Genomic DNA, 22,490 nt, shown 5'->3' on the forward strand with positions numbered 1-22,490 from the left:
TTCGTTGCATCTCACACCTTCATATACCTTTATTGTAAGAACATCCCTTATCTACGATGGAGCGTTCGATCAGAAGAAAATATGAAGCTGGTTTTAAATTAAACATCGTTGAAGTAACAAAAGAAATCAGAAACTGCGCTGCTGCCACAAAACTTGATGCGTCTGAGAAGCTGATGCGAAATTGGAGAAGCAAGAAGATGTAAAAAAAAAAAAAAATTAAGTGTCACATTTTTGAAGAGGCGTATAAGTCGGGGTCTGATTTTATGATCGATTTTTCAGGTTTCAAGACCCGACTTATACGTGAGTATATATGGTATTTAATTTCAGTTAGTTTTTTCAGTTACCTTAATGGTCTTGTTTAGTTTTAGTTTTTCATTTCGCTTTTGTTATTTTATGTCAGTTTATAAAAAATTTTTTTTTACTAAAAGTTTCAGTTTTGATTTTAGTTTTCGTTACCTATAATAACCTTGAACACCACCACCTGATTGAGGCACCATCCAGCCACCTGTGATGATGGAATGAAGGTGGATGCCCTAGCTGAATTAACTGAATCAGGTTGCTCATATGAAGCCTGGAACAAAGAGCATTGAATTAAGAATGTTTATGTTAGGTAGAATGCCCAGTGGGGGCTGGGTGGTCTTTTGGCCCTTAGAACCCCTGCAGATTTTGCATTTTTCTCCAGCTTAACTGTAGGTTTTTTAGTTTTTCTATCCTCCCAGCTATCTGACCTTATCACTGGACTCATCCTTAGAGACCAACATCTTGACACTGTATATAAGGAAGCTACTCTTCTAGTTGACATTTGTCTGTTTTTAAGATCATTTAGATTCATTTGTTTTTTTTTCTTTCTTTGTTAAGTAATATTATTGCCTAATCTTATTTGTTTTTCTTTTCTTGTAACTTTCACTTTGACATCTTGCAAAGCACTATGAGCCACATTGTTTGTATGAAAAATGTGCCAAATAAATAAATGGTGTTGTTATTGTTATAAATTACTAAAAAACAAATGCATATAAAAAGGTACTACAAACAAGTAAAACAAATGCTTTTAACAAGAGGTAGTTAAAAAATCAACAAGAATGGCTGAATATAAAAAAAGGCTAAAATAAGGTTTATGCAGATAATATGTAAAACACCTTCTGTGGCTTGTTTCTGACTACGTTCATCTTCTGGTCCTGATCATTTAAAAAGCATACTGTCTCATCTCAAGTCAATAAAGAGGCCACCACCCAATAGGGAGGATAATCAGTCTAATTATAATATTTATATATAATACGCTGTTCATTTGTCTGTCCAGGATTTTAAATCACCTGTAGCTCGCAAAACATTTGAACTATTGACCTGAAATTTGGTACACATATACTACGTGACGTCTACTATCCGCTTTCAGGGTGATGATTGACCTCCAAGGTTATTCCTCTTTTTATTTTTATTTTATTTTATTGTAGAGTCAATTCTCGGCAGCGGCCAGCAGGGTGGCCATTCTCATCCCAACCACCTTCGCTGTCACTTCCCCTACCTCTTCATATCTTAAATCATTCTTGAGGTAGATTGCCAGCTTAAGTAAAATATTAAAGAAAACGTACTAAGTAAGTGCAACACAAACACTGACTTAATCAGTTTTAATGCAGTTGCAGACGAAAGAACAGAAGAAGCGGGCTGCTAAAAGACGAGCTGCTCAGGAAGCAGCAAGCACATCAACCTCTGAGCAAACAAATGTTAAACATACAGAGAAAGAGTTTGAAAACCAGGAATGCTCAAGTTAAGTGTATTCAACTGCCCATTATTGTGCAGAGTAATAATAGGCAAAAAACATAAACTAAGATGCACATTTTTAGTCATTGTACTCTCTTCTAGAGTTTCAGGGTCCTATGTGATGGGTTAGACCTGAGCCAGAAGAAAATCAATATTTTCTTTGATTAAGCTAACACAGTTTTCAAAGTTAGAAAAGTTACATTTCCTAAACAATGTAAATAGTTGCTGAAAGTTTCTTAGCCATACCCTTTAACCTTTTAAAATTAGCCAAAGCAATATGGGTAAGTAGTTTTCAATTCAGGGATGAATAATATTTGTGAAATATTAAATCCCCCTCATCCAGAGATTCATCAAGAGTGTCAATATGTATATGAGCATTTAAGTACTGATATGTGATAAAAAAAATTGCCTGCTGTGGTTGGTGCAACATCATACAAGCATTTGATCTGGTCATCTAGTAAGAGCTAGTGAGGAAGGGGTCATCGTGAACAGCAGTAATTGGCACAAAAGAATTTAAAATTCATTGCATTCATATACATTGAATCCTGTGTGTACCTGGAGGTAAATTTATTCTGCCCAGTTTAGAGTCACTTGAAGCCAGTATTATCACAGCAGCACTGGATGTAACACAAGAAGCAAATGTGGTGGACGGTGCGCCAATCCTTTTTAGGGCTCAATCAACTGCCAAGCAAAAAGGAATGACTGTGCTGTGTTCAATTCAGCAACAGAAACCTATTATTAAAATATCTGTTTTGTTTAAGTCAGTTATCTGCTAAAGATATTTTGAAACAGTGCGATCTGATCTGGTGGCACAGTGGTCAGTGTTCACTGGGAGCTCAGATTGGGTCATGAAAAAAGGGGATGGACATTATTTACTTTAAGAAGGACTAAATGTATTTTCTTATTTGAAAAGTATTGTTGACACATTTCCAGTATTCAGTGTTAAAAATGTAATTAAACTCAATTAAATACATTCACTACTATCAATTGATCCAGAAATGCATGGGCAAAACATGCAAACCCTATACAGTTGGAGCTATAAGAAAGGAATGCCAGCCCCGTGCCACCACTCTGCCATTATGTTAAAACTGTACTAAACTTCAACCTGATTAAAACCAAAAGTATACCCATAACTTTTGTTTAAGTCTTTTCACTTGATTGCAATGTACAAGGTGCGAGTGCACTTGACCTCTCTCTCAATGGCTATTTCTAGACTATTAAAGTACATGCATGCATAATGACACAGGCATTTTTTTTATTTATTTGTTTATTTATAGCTTTAATTAGTTGTTTCACTCTTGGCTCATCCAGGAAGAGACCATGACTTCCTGTAAAATGCTTCTAAAACATTCTTGTTTTTATTTTTACCAGAATATTATGATTCAACTCAATGGAATAATCATTTCGCTGACAATGTTTGAAAACTGCTGCATGCAGGGGTTTTCTAAACCTGTTTGCTAGTACTGCAATAACCTTTCAAGCTATTTAAGAACTTTCTGGTTTAGTGCTAAATGTAAGGAAAACACTTAAGTGAGAATGGGCCCTAAGGGAGGTCCATGGTGGACCTGCATCTTTGGGTTCTTCCCACAGAACACACAGGCAAACATAAATGCACAATACTTAAATACTAAATAAATTAACATACAATGTTAATGTAAATTACATAAAAGCTAAAAAATGTTAATAATAATTTAAAATAAAGTTAAAAAAAACGTTTCTAAAAAAAAAAAAAAAGTTAAAAGAAAGTTTCTAACAAAATTTTTAAGCATCTGCACTAATTTATATAACATCAGCTCACCACATTACAACAAATTAATGTTAAACGTTTGGTGAATTTGGCTCATAGGTTGCCGAATATGTTAAGTCAAAAAATGTGAGGGGCAAATATATACCTAAAACATTAACCGGAGTGGCGAAAACTATCAGCATTGTGCGTTTTTTTTCTCTTAATATATAAATGTCTGCACAAAAACTTAACTCCGCTAATGGCATAAGCCAATGCACAAGTATAAATCAGCCTTTAACGTTACACCAAAGCCCTCTCCATGTCAGTGTGACTTTGATGTTTAAAGAGTGTTTTGAAGACAGGCATGACCTTTCTACAAGTTGTTGGCAGCTTTCTTAACCGCATTTTGTGCAGACAGCTTGGACTCTGCAAATAGATAAAATGTCCTTTGCGACCAGTCACTGTTTGCTTCAAGAGCAGAATGGCATAGATTTATATGAGCCTCTGATCATTGGCAGATCATTGGATCTGCAAAACAAAACTCCTTAAGCTTCAGGATGGATTTACATATGATGATTTCATAATTGTGTTCTCCCCGTGTCTGCATGGGTTTCCTCCGGGTACTCCGGTTTCCTCCCACAGTCCAAAGACATGCAGGTTAGGTGCATTTGCGATTCTAAATTGTCCCTAGTGTGTGCTTGGTGTGTGTGTGTGTGTCCTGCGGTGGGCTGGCACCCTGCCCGGGGGTTTGTTTCCTGCCTTGTGCCCTGTGTTGGCTAGGATTGGCTCAAGCAGACCCCCATGACCCTGTAGCTAGGATATAGCGGGTTGGATAATGGATGAATGGATTTCATAATTGAAGGTGATTTTTTGTCTTTTCCTTCTGATTTGAGTTCTTTGCTTTAGTGATCTTCTCATGATTCTAATTTTCATTGTTTGTTTTTATGTTGTAGTTCACAATAAGTTTGGGCTGCCGTCAGGGACATTTCTGCACGTTTATGATGTCACTGAAGCCGAGATTGAGGAGGACATTTGGCAAGAATTACTTCAAGCAAAACCTATGATGGAAACAGTTAGATAGCACAATAATGGTTTGTTTTTTATTTTTCTTCCATTTAATTTTGTTATGGTTTTTGTCTCATTTCACTATTGTTTTATAGAGTCAGGCGTTGGATACTGCATCAACACTTTGTCCATATCTAGCTGGACCAAACACCAGAGCGTGCAACCAAGAAAACTAGAAATGCAGAAGAATTAGCAGCTGAAGCCAAGGAGGTTGTTTTTTTTTCTTTTTTTTCTATTTCTTTATTAATTTTAGCATATGTCTGTATTGCTCTAAACTATAGGGGATTGGCATTTTCAGTTTCTGTCTGTAAAGTATTAAATCAGGTAAAATATAAATTAAAGTCAAACGTCAATATCTTGTTCTATTTTTAGTATTATATTCCGGCATAGTGCCCTTCAATTGCAAAATTGTCTCCATTTACATTTCTTACAGGTTAGCTTGCAAATAGACTAATAAGGTATGATCAACTTCATGTTTTTAATTGTTTTATTTTGACGGTGGTCCTTGCTGCTTTCAGCAGCAGGTGGTGATGCCATACTTGCAGAGTACAGGTCCAAATTACTTTGCCAAGTGAAACAAGGCGTGTTCTTGTCAACATACTGGTTGGAGACATAGTAGAGATACATGGGTGAAGATATTCTTTTTTTCCCCATAAAGATTTTCTTTTTTCACTCCTTTGTGTGTGTTAGCTGTGTTGGATAAGTACACAGTTTTTTCTGTCCTATTTCGTATATTTGGGAAAAGGGAAACGTTGCATTTTTAACCTTCTTACTATAACTGCAGTCCGTTTAACCATGACATTGATATTTAACTTGATACAGTATTTCCAAAGTTGTGGAAAAAATTATTAGATGATTATAATGGATATTATTAAATTTAACTAGGCATTATGCCACAGTAGTTGTGCTGCTGCCTCACAGTAAGGAGACCAGAGTTCATGGCCCACAGGTCCTCCCTTGTGCCCCTTGTGTCTGTGCAGGTTCCTTTCAGGTGCTCCAGTTTGCTCCCAGAGTACAAAGACATGTAGAGTTAGGTGGATTAGTGTTGCTAAACTGGCCCTGCTGGGTGTGTGTGTTCTTGCCTTTTGCTTGGTGGGATAGGTTCCAGTTCCCCTCTAACCCTGCTCAGGATAAGTGGGATGAATGGATTAATAAAACTATTAATCCATCCATAATAAAACTATTATATTATGAGGGACGTTCAAAAAGATTCCACACTTTTTTTTTAACTCTATTTATTAAGAGTTTCAAAAACAAATTGCATCACTTTTCCACATAGTCACTTTCGTTTGTGATGCAATTTTCCCAGTGTCGTACCAACTTTTTACTGCCCAATTACTACTCCTCCCGGCTTTCCAATGAAAATATAAAAGTGCAGAAACTTTTTGAACATCTCTCATATAATGTTTGAGGAAAAGTAAGTAATTTAAGAGCCAATTAGTGTACCTAGTGATGTGTAGTTTGTGACATCTTTGTTCAGCTGCATGCCAAGTTCATTTTTTCTGAGCAGAAATGTAGTCATTGTCAACAAGTCGCGCACTATTCTGGAGAGTGTAGGTACCAATCATTATTAATTACTTGAGAATAAACCCAGCCTGTATTGCACAAAAAGTGGTCACCACCATGCAACATCTTTAAGACAAAGCTGCTACTTACAGTATTGTTTCCTTAAGAGGCACTAGCTCTCCGGAAATGTGTTCTTTTCAATTGCGGGGTTTTAATTAACCTGAATTTAAATAATTATAAATTAAAAAGGTGTTATCCCCCCCCAGCATGCAATATGGCAGTCACAAGATTACATGAGAAGTATAAGGATAACTTAGATTTGTTTAATATCGGCTTACACGGTATTACAGACGGGAAGCTTATGACAGACTCTATGAAGAATGTGGGAGTCTTGATCTCCACAGTCTGCCATCTTTCATCACCACGCTGAAAGGATTTTCCGGACAGAGGACATAATCTTCCGTCCGTTTAGCTTCAAAGTGTGTTGGCCATAGGTCCATCCTTATATACTGGTTGCTCCACGTGCAGGCTCTTTCTCTGGATCCAAACAAGGACAGGAAAGGACTCAAACCCCACCTTCAAAAATACAGGAATAGCACAATGCCTACATGCAGTTCTCATTCTCCCAACAAGGAAAGAGGACATAAATATACTATCCTGTCTTTAAGCTGACTATTCAATTCTCCAGTTGTCTTTGGGCTATCTAGTCCTGTGCTTGGCTCGGCAAGTCTAAATGCTGAGCCCCTGCGTACCATACTTGGTTTGCCTGTATGAATGAATCCATAACAGTGTGCATAGAGAGAGTGACATTAAACTTAATATTATAACAAAACATATTACAACAAGTATTTATAATGTGACCCTACTTGAACTGCTTAGTCTTTTTTTATGAAAATGAACATGAATTACATGCCTTCCAGGAAAAACTGAGACTCATCCACTGACTATCTTTGAAGTCCATAAAATGTATAAGTGCCTACTATTCAAGCAATGATAATTTAACTGTTAATATAATCAAGGCAGGATTAAGACTCCAAACTCACTACCTCTACTGAATACACCTGACAGGCACACGCATATATTCACAAATTTTGAAGATCAACTTACACAAAAAATAAATCAGGTACAGGAGTTAAAGTACAAAAAGATCCACAACTTTATATCGGGTCCACTTCACTTTCCTTTGTTGTTTGTTTGTGTATTGCAATGAATTTCACAAACTAATTAGTTCAACATCACATCTGCTGGAATTCTACTTTTATTGTGATATCGCAGTTAATAAACATTAATTAATAATTTTTAAAAGGCTTATGCCATGGTATAAAAGGTGACACCTAGCTGAAGATTTTGGGGCCTAATAAAGCAGGTGTCGCCAAGTTCGGTCCTGGAGGACCACAATGGCTGCACGTTTTCATTCTAACCCTTTTTAGTTGAGTGCCCTGTTTGTGCTGTTAATTAACTTCTTGTGAATTCATTATAATTGAATTGCTTTTTTAAGATTTGTTCTCCTGAATTTTTTCATCATTCCTCTGAATTGCTTTGTTTCTTTCCTTAAATGGCACCCAAACAGAAATGAAATGTGAAGTGAGGGAGCCAACAGAAGACCAAGTGTCAGGTCCTCAAACGCCAACCAGCTGCTTAATGAGGTGTCAATTCCTGTCGTTACTTAAACCAATTCTTTAATTTCGTGGCTTGTTGCTGCTCTCGTGGTGCATTAGCAGACACGAAATTGTTGACTTTCTCTTTTCTAAGAGCACTATTAAAATGTTTTGGGGACCTGAGCAGATCAACATTCCTGAGACATTCATGTTTCTTTATTTTCAGATATTGTATGGACACCAGTTGTTTTGGCTCATTTTGTAGCACATTATTGTTTGGCTGCTATTTAAGGAAAAGTCTTCAAGAGCAAATTAGTTCAAATTAATTCAAAAGGTGTTAATTAGCAGCAAAAACAGGTCATTCATTCAGAAAAGGGGTAGAATGAAAACCTGCAGCCACAGTGGTCCTCCACTCCTGTAATAAAGTACAAGACTGGAAAGGGTGGGTTCGCTTAGGCTTACCTTTTTGTTTTCGTGTGTCTTGTCTCTTGCAGTTGTCACATTGTTGGTTGTTCATGTCTGTGTCAGTGACTGGGCTGCACATTAATGTTAAAGCTGCTACAAGTGATGATACCAGGCCTCCTTTGACCATCTGTATGTTTGCTCTCATTAGTCTCAACTGCAGTATTTGAGACTTGTTCCCAGGGAACAGTTACACAAAGTCGTTGTACAGTATCTGCTCTATAGCTTTTAGGCTATACATTTCTTAGCCCTTCTTTTATCTACAAAATGTAAACAGTGTACAACTGTGACCACGAAATGCTTCTCTATCTAAAATATCAATGATCAATTATGCTGCTGTAGAGTCTTTAGCTATGAGGCCTCAAATATGTTCTACCAATTCATTATATGGAGGTCCCTTTAATCACAGCAATTAAATGAAAAGTGAAGATACAATAGAACCTGTGATCACGAATGTTTCCAAACATGTACAAATCGGGTTACGATCAAAAAGTCTTCCAAAATTTTGCATCTGTTCACGACCACACGCTGTGGTGGCGAACAAAAACACTGGTGGCCTACGCACATTCATATGAGCCAATGGTTTGCCATTTTCTTTTATTTGCGTATACAGGGCCTAACAAAGCAGTTGATGTTTCAAAAGGAGTTACAATGTTAACCAAGCAGAGGCCTCATGGGCTGGAAGAGGTGGAAAAACTGTTGCTAGTGTGGTTGAACGAAAAGCAACTTGCAGGGGATAGCGTAAGCGAGGTGATTATATGCGAGAAAGCCAGAAAGATTCATAGCGACTTGCTGAAAAAAAATCCTTCTTTGAGTGGCAAAGGTGATGAATTTAAAGCCAGTAGAGGATGGTGTGAAACGTTTCGAAAGAGAAGTGGCATTTAAGTTTTTTTCCCTGTGCTTAAAATTCATAAAAAAAGTGTTTACAGCGAGCGGTTCATAAGGGTCTAGCGCGAACTCTTATAATATTAGTTTTCTCTGTTGTTCAAAGTTTTCTCAGTGTTATTCAATGTTTTTACATTTAGTTTACTATTACACTGTGCATTCTATGGTATAATTAACTATTTTGTGCTTAAAATATATATATATATATTTACATACAGTCCGTACAGTCTGGAACGGATTAATTGTATTTACATACAATCTTCTGGGGAAATTACGTTCGGGTCGTGACCAAATCGGGTTGCATCCAGAGTTTCGGAACAGATTACGGTCGTGACCAGAGGTACCACTGTGCATGACGTTTGCAAAGCATATTCAGCTACCACAGAGGCCATTCATATCACTTTTTATTAACTGTGGCCCTCTTCTCTAGTAGTCGTTACCAAGTCTTTCATACTCTCTATATTTGTATTAGTGTCCTGTAGGGTCACATTGTTTCACTGCTGTTCGGCTAAAGGTTATCTGTCCAAAGATTATAAAGAAAGTCTAGAGTTGATATATTGTCACAATGATGAACCCAGTTGACTTGGTGTTACTCTGTGGGGACTTCAAAAGTCTTCCTATAGCATGGTGCAGTTTCTAAGATGGAGCCGGGTGTCCAGATGATCTTGTAAATCTGAAATTTAAAATTACTTTTCTGTTTTTTAGTCTGTTTACAGTATATAATTAAGAACTGAAAACTTACAGATCATTTTTTTTATCCCCAGGTGTATATTCACTGCATATTAGTTTTGTGGCTTATTTTTGGTATATTTTACTGCTGTTGCTTATGGCAGGACACAGAAACCCAATTATTCAACAAAATAAATAATAAAGTAACGTGTATAATGTGAAATAGAATTTATCAGGTTAGACATAAACCTGCTTATCATGGAAGCAAAAAGTGCAAGACCAGGAATAATAATGAATAATAAAGTTAATTCTAGCATAATCACAAACCCTGGAACAATCAACTTGACAGAACTCCACGAGACAGTATGAAGAAACAAAAGGAGAAACGCAAGGGGATGGAGAACTGATAATCAATATGAAATGCACATTTATTTTAACTGTAAATGACTGTTTCCTTTTGTTTTCATTTCTACTAAATTCCTAATAAGAAGTTAATTCTGGCCTGAACTTACTTCTACACTCAGGCTTTACAGCATGGGATTATTTTGTAAAACAAATATGCACACATACATATTTTTAACAGGAGACTCATTTTTTATTTACATCTTATCAAGTAGGTGAAAAAATGTGAATAATACGTCAAATAAATAAACAGCAAAAAGCTATTCCTCTAATATTCAGAAGTGTTTGTATATACTTATGTAATATGCCATGTTACTTAAAGTTTTAATAAAAATCTAAAAATGCCGTAAAGGCTATTCTTTCATATCTAGTTACTTGCATCAGTCCTCAAAGATGTATGCGTTTAACAGCAACATTGAAATATTGACTACTTAGGTGGGAAAGATCAGAAAAATACTCACTGTTGGGGGAAAAGGGTTTGATTTCAGGTTTTTTAACATTGAAAATTTCATTTAAAACATTACCTGCTTTGGAAGAATAAACATCAATTATAGGTTTATCTAGTGTATTAGAAACTAGCTGTCACACAAGATGTAATATTTAAATAATACTTATTTGTAAAATTTTTCTATTTGGCTAATTTGTTACACTATATTCAAAATAAAAACCTGACAGTGTTTAGAAGCCATCAAGAATGTTAGGTTATATAGCATGATGCGCAGAGTTCAAGTCCAAGGAGGTTCTGCTCAAGCTTTATAAAGCACTGGTGAGGCCTCCTCTGGATTACTGTGTGCAGTTTTTGTCTCCAGGCTACAAATAGGACATAGCAGTGCTAGAAAAGGTCCAGAGGAGAGCAACTAGGCTGATTCAGGGCTACAGGGGATGAATTATGATGAAAGATTAAAAGTGCTGAGCCTATACAGTTTAAATAAAATGAGACTAAGATGTGGCATGATTGATGTGTTTAAAATTATGAAGGGAATTAGTACAGTGGATGGAAGTTGTTATTTTAAAATAAGTTCGTCAAGAACACGGGCATGACTAGAGACTTGTTAAGGGTAGATTTTGCACAAACTTCATAAAGTTTTGCTTTACATAGAGAACCACAGGCACATGGAATAAACTACCAAGTAGTGTAACAGTACGACTTTTGGGACTTTCAGAACTCGACTTGATGTTATTTTGGAAGAACTAGTTGGACAGGTCTGGTGAGCTTTGTTGGGCTGAATGACTTGTTCTTGTCTAGATTGTTCTAATGCTACATAAAGGAATCATTTGTCAATTTTGTTCACTGGCAGCTCTACTCTAATTTGAACCCCTAAGTAACACAGTAACAAATGTTCTGCCCAAATGGCAAATAAATGCAGGCTATAAATACTCTATTTGCTATACTGAAATGATAAGTGAACCAAAAGGAAGAAGCGGTCAGATAAGTCTGAAGAGTGCAGTAGTTAGAAACCAAGTTTACCCAAGTTTCACATCACACAATACCCTCACATTTCTAAAGGAAAACTCACAGTTTATCTAACATCTGCAGTTAAATTATACTACTCCTTCAACAATCAGAACAACTCAGATTTTAACATTTAATCAAAATATTTAAAAAGATGCATTATCACAAATTACTAGCCATACTATATTTATACAGTGTGAAATAAATAAGAATTTCTTTGTTTTTCTTTTTTTTTTTACAGTGACAAAGATAATCAGTTAAAAAAAATAAACAGCTGTACTAAATTTAAAAATCACTGGCATGCAAGCCAAGTAGAAAATGTGCCAGGTGCATTTGTACACATATACAATATTATAAATATTACATGTATTACAGTTCTTTTAATGTAGCACAGAAAATGTTAAATGTCATTGGCCAAGCACAGCAAAATTCAAAGATTATTAAGCTTCATGTTAAAATGACTTCCCTGGGAGATGAAACATAATTTCTTGATTCCAAAACTGAAAAAATCTGCAAAGCTGCAGGCTTATAAGAATATCATTGGGATAACAAGACAGTGTGATTTTATACCTATGACATTTTTGTAGGCCTGTACTTCATTCATATTTTCAGTGGTTATAACACAGGAACATGGCAGTATGAGCTGAAGAGTACTTCCTGAGGTTAAATGAAATACATTTGTTAAAAAAAAAGCTCTTAAAATTGTTACTCCTCTGTCTTTTGCTTGCCATTTGATGTGCTGAGACATTTGTTCTTCATTTCTTCTACCTCTGCTCCTTTCTGATCCACTTGGACGCTGATCTGACCCTTCTCTTCAGTAAAAGGCACCTGCTCCTGGGGACAGCACTCTCCAGGGACCACTTTCCCAGTGGCATCACAGCCTTGTACCCTTGCTTTCTCCCGATTCCTTTGGTACCAAAGGGAAACAACTCCAAGAACTATGAAACTGACTGCTATTGTCAATAAAACCATCACTGTCACAAATTCACTATAATAGCTCTTTTGGAGGATGGTCTGTTTCATTGTCTCTGTATCTTGTTTTTCACTTTTAAAAAAAGCCTCATCCTTTTTCGACAAGTTCACAGTGATGTCTTGTTCAGGAATGTTATACATCTCAGATGTGCCTGACTCTCCGGTCACAGTGGTTTCTGGCTGGCTGGTTTCTCCATATTGTGTAACTGCTTGAGCCCTGTTGGAAGTATGGCCAGCTGGAAATGGTATTGTGTCTTTCTCTTTAACTATGTAGCGTGCTTGAAACTGCTCAAAGCCATTTTCTACAGAGATGCACTTGAATTCTCCCAGAGTATCTTTTGTGGTTATAAATACAATGGTTCGATTGTTGTCTTTGAAGAACGCATAAGAGTGGATTTTCTTTGAAGGTAACTCCCATTTTAGATAGGCTTTTTGAGAAGCAACTGAACAATTGAGTGTCACAGGTTGGTACATGGTCACAGTAATGGTTTCATCTGTGTTCAAAATAAAAACATTGAAGAAAATAATTAGAATTTCGTTTTGCATCTGGACATTTTTGACAGATAATCTAAAAATGATAACAAAACAGGCTGCCTCTCAAACGTTTCTCGATAACTGTTTGAATCTGGTACATAACCCCTGATGAGGAATTCCCAGGAAAAACAATGTCCCCAAGCCCCCTTTGGGGCTCTGTAATCTGAGACTCAACATACAGTGAAAGATGCAGAGGACAGAGCAAATAAGTGTGTGCTAGTTTCCTGCCTCCTTGAAATGTAATGCTGCCAAATACCAGAAAATAAAGTCAAAGAATAATCTAAATAACATGACATTAGTTCTGTGTCACTTATGAAAAACATAGACACTGTCAACATTATTATCCAAATCGCTGCTCTCCAGTTTATCCTTTAGAGCACAGGAAATCTGCAGAGGATGCAGTTTTTTTATTCCAGTCACTTTCCTAATTAGTAACCTATTACTGTTGCTAACTAATTTTTCTTTTTTGCTTTTCAAGTTTCAGGCCCTTTTTTATTTGTCCTTCATCAAAAGAAAAAAAAAACATGAATACAAATGCAAAGTGGAGTAACCAGCTAACTCAGTTTTTACTGGACTACCATTTTCAGATCAAACAAATATTTCATTAGAAGCTACCTATTGCTGATAATGAAACATGTTTTTTTTTTATTTTGTTTACATAGTAGTGCTCTCATTCTGACACACCAGGCATTTTCAAAACTGTTAATTTACTTTTTTTGAGATTTCCATCAAAATGTTGCGTGAATCACTGCAGATTGCTATTTCTCAAATCCTCACTTTTTTGTCTTTAAATATTTTACTGTAAGATGAACATGTAAGTACAAATGGGAAATGTGTTAGCTGGTTATCTGCTGACTTGCTTTGCATCTCACTATGATTTCAATGCTAGTTAAGGAGGAAAAAATGAAGTCTGTCCCTGTATCAGCTACTGATTAAGAAAGTGTCTGGAATGAAACCCAGCAGCTATGGCAGCTCTCCAGAATCTGAGTTTGACACTCCTGCTTTAGTGCATTAGAAAATCCATTTAAAAAAATGCTACAAAATCTTGCTCATTAAAGTTAAAATCAGCTTTGAGTGTATTAATATCTGCTATAAAGCTTGAAAATAATTTACTATTGTGTTTTATATTTATACACAGTTACACTGCAGTATCGTAAAAAGTATACCAAACCACCTACCCAACCTTAGTTAATATTTTTTATTAGTAGGATTAAAATAGCCAGAATGCCACCCCATGAAGCTTTATTGATGCCCATTTAAAAGTATGCCAGGTGAGATTTTTTTTGTTTGTTTATTTTTGAAAGACAAACTTATTATAAACCACTGTGAAGAAATAACAGCCAAGAGGACACTAGGGGAAACATGAAGCATAAGGTTTAACACGCATGGAAAAATTCCACTGCATAGCAACAAAAGTTTTCAGTTTTAACAAATATGCCTTACATGTTAGAGGTATATTTATGATAACAAAAAGCAGTTGAAAGAATTAAGATTCTTGCCACTGTCTTTTGTGAGAGAAGGAGGCATGGACTCTTTGCCATTCACAGTGACTGGTGTGGTGAAGTTTTCATGAAAACAATTGCCTGTGTAAGGGATACTAGGAGGCCAAGCACTGTAGGGCAGAATATCACAAATTTACTGAATGTAAAATAAGTGTCTTTAGCGGTTTATCATGACACTGCATGAAATGCGCATACCTGGGATGTGAAAATTAAATAGAAAAAATGTATTTATTTTTTCCACTTTTATCTTAGGACAAATCCAGTTTTAGCTAGCTACCAACAGCCATGCCACAGTGTCAATGGACTTAAGGTAAAGAGGAAAACAATTTATTTAGACCTAGTGTAAAAAAAACTATAAGGATATGCATTTTATAAATATGTGCTTAATATCAAGATATGAATCCATATGTAGAAACATATTTTTTAGCCTCCAAAGTGGACATATTGGGTAATTTATGAAACATCTGTTTCACATTATGTCCAGTGCCCCATTCTTTACAATTCAATTCTGCATTAGTAGTTCATAAATTCTGCTTTACTTAATAATGCAAGTAGTGAATGCAAGCAATGAATGTAAAAAATTATGTACTTCAAAAATATTGAAGATATCCTTTATCAAGAAAGTAAAAGGTAACTGTGAATTCAAGAGTAGGAAGAACGTTCACTACATTCAGAAACAGAAAATCCCCCCCAAGAGGCATTATAAAAATGCTTTTCTGGTGATGCAATATGTAACTGCAGGGGCAGAGGCAGCTGAAGCTCCTGCTGCTTTATTAGCTGGATGTTTACCTGATTCCTGCTGAAATGGAATCTCCAGTTAATTTTAGATAGAAAATGTCCAACTACTTGATTAAGTTTATTGACTGTGCTATAAACAATTTAGCAGTTTTCCTCAAACTGATACAATAACACTAATAATTTGTTAAAATACTCTGTGTATCCATTTTCATATCTCTTTATTCAGAGCAGAGGTATGGAGCAGCTGGAGCCTATCACAGCAACCATAGGGTGTAAGGCAGGAACGATCCCTGGAAGGAATGCCATTCCATCACAGAGAGAACACACAAATACACACCTACCACACAAACAGACTAGGGGCAATTCAGCACCATCAATCCACCTAACCTGCATGACCTTGGACTGTCGGCGGAGACTGGAGCACCAGAAAGAAATCCACATGCACATGGGGAGAACGTGACAACTCCACACATATAGAACCTGGGGCTTGAACCTAAAACAACTATTATCATTCAAATTCAGGAACAGATTTTTGAGGTGTGTTGCTGCCCATGGAAATGTTTTATTTTAACTTAGTAAAGCTGAGAGAAAGAATTTCGTAGGGTGTGGCACGATGATATTATGATTTTTGAATGCATAATAGAAAAGGTCACTTAGTTTTGTCATGTGACTATTGCACAGTCAAGGTATGAAGTAGTTAAAAAAAAAATTAATCAATGTAGCTTATTTACCTTGTCTTAAACAACATTTTAAAAAATTACACTTTTCAAATGAGCTTTACATTAACAATATTTTTCTAAATGAGTTCACAAATAGTTTAATTTATTCTCGATTTAATTTAACAGTTCAATTAACCAAAAAAAATGCTAAAGTAAGAAAAAAAACTGTGTGTGTATATATATATATATATATATATATATATATATATATATATATATATATACACCAAGGGGCTATGCCCCTTGTTCGCTTCGCTTGCCAACCCCTGGGTTTGCTTAACAGGAAATACAATTTAAAGGGATTGTTTTTTTAATAGGAATTGTTACATATGCACTATGTTCACTTTTATTTTAAAACTTCAGTAAAAACAATATTTGGAACTAACTTCTGCGGTGGGTTGGCACCCTGCCCAGGATTGGTTCCTGCCTTGTGCCCTGTGTTGGCTGGGATTGGCTCCAGCAGACCCCCGTGACCCTGTGTTCGGATTCAGCGGGTTGGAAAATGGATGGATGGATGGAATTAACTTTTCTTCACGATTGCATTGTTTAATTGATTCCTTGTTTGGTCTTACATTGTGATAGCGCAACATATAACTGCCCGTGAGTGAATATTGTTTCTTTCTCTCTTATAAATAAACCGACTTTTTCGAATATTTGTCCTTGTGATTTGTTAATTGTCATTGCAAAAGCTATTCTCACGGGAAACTGTAAACATTTTAATACGAATGACATAGCAAGATCTCCTTTTGTGTCTAATTTTATTCACGGAATATGTACTATATTACATTTCTCGTCGCCTGTTAAAATTTTACATGTTAGAATTGTTCTGCCAATTTTCAATACAACTAATTTTGTCCCATTGCATAGCCCGGGGTGGGCAATGTCATTCCTGGAGGGCTGCAGTGGCAGCGGGTTTTTGTTCCAACCCAGTTGCTTAATTAGAAAACAATCCTTGCCAATAATTACATTTCATGGCTTGTTAGTGCTTTAACTCTGCTATGTCAAGTCATTCTCATATCCTAGATTAATTTTCCATTCTAAGGATATCATCCAAATACTTTGAAGTGTAAAACAGATGGGTAATTCTCAATCCTTCACTTTTTTCTCTTCTCTTTCCTTCCAAGTATTTAATTAAACCAAATAGTGCACAATAAATACACACAGGTGCAAAGGGTAACTAGCAAAATGGATAACTGCTGGTTTCTTTTGTCATTTGCATCTTATTGTTAATAAGGAGCAATTAAAAACCGAGAATGCAGCTGTTTAAGACTTAAATATGCAATAAGGGTTCAAAATCTTAATGAGAGAGATAACTAAAATGAAGCAGAAGTGTTTCTAGAGCAATAAGTGCTTCTTATTAAGCAATTGGTTTGGAACAAAAACCTGCAGCCACTGCGGCCCTCCAGGAATGACTTGCCCACCCCTGGCATAGCCCATCACTTATACATAAATTACACAATAACATCATGATACATCCTTCTTTCAACAGTAATTCAGTAAGACCGGACGGTGTTAACGATTGTGCTGTTATCTCTTTCTTTACCTCTGATTCGTTAATTTCTTGTGGAAGTCCAAATTGCTGCATTGTTACATCTTCTGCTTCTAACAATACTTTGATGATCGAAATAGCTGTTTGTTCATTCGACTTTTTGGATAATGGTCCTTTGAATACTTCCCATAGTTGTAAAGCATCAATTTCACCCATCACAATTAAGTACACAAAGAAGTGTCTTAATTTGTCAGGCATCGTTACAGAAGTAGCATCAGACATCATTTAGAACATATAGTCATCCGATTTACATTACCCAGTTGCTCGTACCACTTCTTGAAAGTTACCGTATGTAGTTCCATCTATAGTTAGAACATCTTTATACAATGTTGCTCCTTTCGATTCACTTAACAACAATTTTAAATGAAACCATTTGATATCTTTTGGTGATACAATATTTAATCAAGAAACACTATTGCAATAAATTTTTCTTGGATGCCACACTCTTTTTTGTTTCTGCCATGTGTAATGTTGAGGAATTTGAGCATACATATATGCTTTTGCATTTACGTCTGTTTTATTAAGTTTAAAATAAGCCAATAATTTTATTTTTCTATTTTTTTCTACCTCTAATGCTAAATTGAATCATATTCTGACCTGGTAAATGAATCAGTAATAATTCAACAGAATGACTTCAACTGTGCATTGGCAATTCCATTAAATGCCACCCGCTTTTCATTGACTTTCTGAGTATCTAAATATGCTTGAACTTCGACCTGAGACTGTTCTTTCAATAAAGTTATGCGTACTCTATCATGCCCTTTATGAATGTACTTGTAGATGTACTTAATACTCATAACCGATGCACAATACTCAACATTAATATGACCATCCGACTTTCGAAATTATTATCGCTGACAATTCATCACATATTGGTTTATTATAAATGCGACAGTGATCTTTCGGATTCTTTTAGAAATTCAAGAAAACTTTTGGACGTATGGATTTGTATCCATTATTGGCTGTATAATTTCTATTACGTCCGATCGTTTAACTCTTTCGATTCTATGTTGCATCGCTTCTCTGTGATCATAAATATACATCTGACCGAATTGTGATTTCATCTAAATTAAACTTGTCACAGCTTTAATTGTAGCGGACAACAGATTCTCATAGCGTATGGTCCATTATTGTGTAAATCTACATTTTGTGCATTGAATGATGCGAACGCGTAAAGATTATTGTAGACGTGTATATTTTGCTTGTAGTGTTTGTAGATTTCACTTTCACCAAATAACAAATCTTTTAATTCGCGCGCATATGCCTCTTTATTGGGAAGCAACACTACTTTTCCCTGTTGGCAACACGAATTAGATGATCTACAAGTCTCCGACTTAAACTTTAAAGCTTTACAATATCTACATACTGTACTTCTGACATATTACCTATGTCCATGTATTCAATCTCTTTTTGCTGTTCCGTTATTTCACCGAGTAATAATTTCTGTTTGTTTTCGCTAACGCAATCTTTACTCTAATTTTTTTGATACTTTTGAATTTTCTACTTTCATAAGCTTTAACTTGCTCTGCATGTGTATCGCGTCAACCTTTCTTCTTCGCTTAGTCATTGCTTACTTTCCTTATTTTCAGAATTTGCACATAGATTATTGTTGTTCTTTTTTGCATTTTTTTGGGGCATTCTTTTCTCTGCAACGCTTTTGGGTCTCATTTTGACGCGCTGCTCTTTAGTTGTGGACGTGTCACCTTTAACTTAGAAATTTTTTTGGAGCTGCTCTTTCTTCTTTGTTCAGTCATTTTTAAAGTTGTATCCAACAACTGAGAGGTTAGATGATCATGATCTTGTTTGAAAATGGTTGTAAGTAGGGCGTGCCAACAACTGAGAGGTTAGATGACCGTGATGTTGTTTGAAATGTTTGTAAGTAGGGCTTGACTTGCAGAGGTTACCGTCTCACGTAACTTGCTTCCAAAGGATGTCAGTATGATGGGACATGAAAGTGTCTCTTTGAATTGTCTCTCTGTCTCTCTTCAAATCTGTCTCACTTCAAAAGATCAAGTCTTGTCGCCAAAAAGTCTAGTTGCAAGTTTTTTTTTTTATAATAGATATATACAGTCATGGCCGAAATTATCGGCACCCCTGGAATTTTCCTTGAAAATGCTCCATTTCTCCCAGAAAATTGTTGCAATTACAAATGTTTTGGTATACACGTTTATTTCCTTTATGTACATTGGAACAACACAAAAAAACAGAGAAAAAAAGCAAAATCTGACATCATTTCACAGAAAACTCAAAAACTGGGATGGACAAAATTATTGGCACCCTCTACTTAATATTTGGTTGCACACCCTTTGGAAAAAATAACTGAAATCAAGCGCTTCCTATAACCATCAACAAGCTTGTTACACCTCTCAACTGGAATTTCCGACCACTCTTCTTTGGCAAACTGCTCAAGGTTTCTCAGATTTGAAGGGCGCCTTCTCCCAACAGCAATTTTGAGATCTCTCCATAAGTGTTCAATCGGATTTAGATCCGGACTCATTGCTGGCTACTTCAGAACTCTCCAGCGCTTTGTCTTCAACCATTTCTGAGTGCTTTTAGAGGTATGTTTGGGGCCATTGTCCTGCTGGAACACCAATGACCTCTGACGCAGACCCAGCTTTCTGACACTGGGCCCTACATTGCGCCCCAATATCTTTTGGTAGTCTTCAGATTTCATGATGCCTTGCACACAGTCAAGGCATCCAGTGCCAGAGGCAGCAAAACATCCCCAAAACATCTTAGAACCTTCACCATGTTTGACTGTAGGTACTGTGTTCTTTTCTTCATAGGCCTCATTCCGTTTTCTGTAAACAGTAGAATGATGAGCTTTACCAAAAAACTCTACCTTGGTCTCATCTGTCCACAAGGTGTTCGCCCAGAAGGATTTTGGCTTCCTCAAGTACATTTTGGCAAACTCCAGTCTGGCTTTTTTATGTTTCCTGTCTCTCCTGCCATAGCGTTTCATTTCTTTCAGATGTTGACGGATAGTTCGAGCTGACACTGTTGCACCCTGAATCTGCAGAACAGCTTGAATATGTTTTGAAGTTGATTGGGTTTGTTTATCCACCATTCAGACCATCCTTCGTTGCAGTCTTTTATCAATTTTTCTCTTCCGTCCACGTCCAGGGAGATTAGCTACAGTGCCATGTGTTGTGAACTTCTTGATTATGTTGCGCACAGTGGACAAAGGAACATGAAGATCTCTGGAGATGGACTTGTAGCCTTGAGATTGTTGATATTTTTCCACAATTTTTGTTCTCAAGTCCTCAGACAATTCTCTGCTCTTCTTTCTGTTCTCCATGCTTAGTGTGGCACACTCAGACACACAACAGAAAGGTTGAGTCAACTTTTTTTTCATTATAATAACTATTCATTCAAAATCTGTACTAACCCCTAATCTCTTCTATTTCCTTTTCCGGTGTCCTGTTGGTGGTGGCGTGCGCCACCACCATCTACCCAAAGCACCATGATGATCCAACAATGATGGATGGATTAAAAGCCAGAAGTCTGTATGACCATCAGCATCAAGTGACTCTGTGAAAACCTGAACTACAAAGAGGACTATTTCATTTATGTTAGGTAGAATGCCCAAAGGGGACTGGGCGGTCTCGTGGCCTGGAACCTCTACAGATTTTATTTTTTTCTCCAGCCTTCTGGAGTTTTTTTTTTTTTTTTTTTCTGTCCACCCTGGCCATCGGACCTTACTCCTTTCTATGTTAACTAATGTTGTCTTATTTTAATTTCTTATTTGTCTTTTATTTTTCTTTTCTTCATTATGTAAAGCACTTTGAGCTACTTTTTGTATGAAAATGTGCTATATAAATAAATGTTGTTGTTGTTGTTGTTTTTCCATTTTAACTGGCTTCAAGTGTGATTGCTATATTGCCAGCACCTGTTTCTTGCCACAGGTGAGTTCAAACTAGCATCATATGCTTGAAATAAAATGATTTACCCACAATTTTGAAAGGGTGCCAATAATTTTGTACAGCCCATTTTTGAAGTTCTGTGTGACATGATGTCAGATTTGGCTTGTTTTCTCTGTTTTTTTGTGTTGTTCCATTGCACATAAAGGAAATAAACATGTATATACAAAAACATTTGTAATTGCAATCATTTTCTGGGAGAAATGGTGCATTTTCTGGGAAAATTCCAGGGGTGCCGATAATTTCGGCCATGACTGTACTATATATATATATATATATATATATATATATATATATATATATATATATATATATATATATATATATATATATATATATATATATATATATAAACTGCTCAATGGGAAAAAAATCATACTGGATATCTGTACTGATATGGAGTGAGTAATGTGTTAGGAACGAAAGGATGCCACATCGTTTTATGGAAATGAAAATTATCCACCTACAGAGGGCTGAATTCAAAGACACCCTGAAAATCAAGTGAATAAATGATGCGACAGGCTAGTCCATTTTGCCAAAATTTCATTGCAGCAACTCAAAATCGTACTCAGTAGTTTGTATGGCCCCCACATGCTTGTATGCATGACTGACAACTTCGGGGCATGCTTCTAATGAGACAACGGATGGTGTCCTGGGGGATTTTCTCCCAGATCTGGACCAGGGAATCACTGAGCTCCTGGACATTCTGAGTTGCAGCCTGTTGGCTTCGGATGGACTGAAACATAATGTCCCAGAGGTGTTCTATTGGATTTATGTCAGGCAAGCGTGTGGGCCAGTCAATGGTATCAGTTCCTTCATCCACTAGGAACTGCCTGCATACTCTTGCCACATGAGGCCGGGCTTTGTCGTGCACCAGGAGGAAGCCAGGACCCACTACACCAGCATAGGGTCTGACAATGGGTCCAAGGATTTCATCCCGATACCTAATGGAAGTAAAGCCTGTAGAAGTCTGTGCGTCCCTCCATGTACATGCCTTCCCAGACCATCACTGACCCACCACCAAACCGGTCATGC

At 36.4% G+C, this 22,490-nt stretch overlaps 2 protein-coding genes across 5 annotated transcripts in view; one reads left to right on the plus strand and one right to left on the minus strand.

Annotated features, from left to right (window-relative positions):
* sv2a (synaptic vesicle glycoprotein 2A) overlaps nt 1-22,490 on the plus strand; it is an 885,655-nt gene that overhangs the window by 814,590 nt on the left and 48,575 nt on the right. The window lies entirely within an intron of this gene.
* Nucleotides 9,880-22,490, minus strand: part of sema4ab (sema domain, immunoglobulin domain (Ig), transmembrane domain (TM) and short cytoplasmic domain, (semaphorin) 4Ab) — a 135,478-nt gene continuing 122,867 nt past the window's right edge. For all 4 annotated transcript variants that reach the window (XM_028794023.2, XM_028794021.2, XM_028794020.2 and 1 more), the window contains one exon: nt 9,880-12,987. In XM_028794023.2, coding sequence (XP_028649856.2) covers nt 12,227-12,987 — 761 coding nt within the window. In that variant the 3' untranslated portion in view covers nt 9,880-12,226. The remainder of the gene's footprint in view (nt 12,988-22,490) is intronic.

This window comes from Erpetoichthys calabaricus, chromosome 2, assembly GCF_900747795.2.
Source record: "Erpetoichthys calabaricus chromosome 2, fErpCal1.3, whole genome shotgun sequence".
NCBI lineage: Eukaryota > Metazoa > Chordata > Cladistia > Polypteriformes > Polypteridae > Erpetoichthys > Erpetoichthys calabaricus.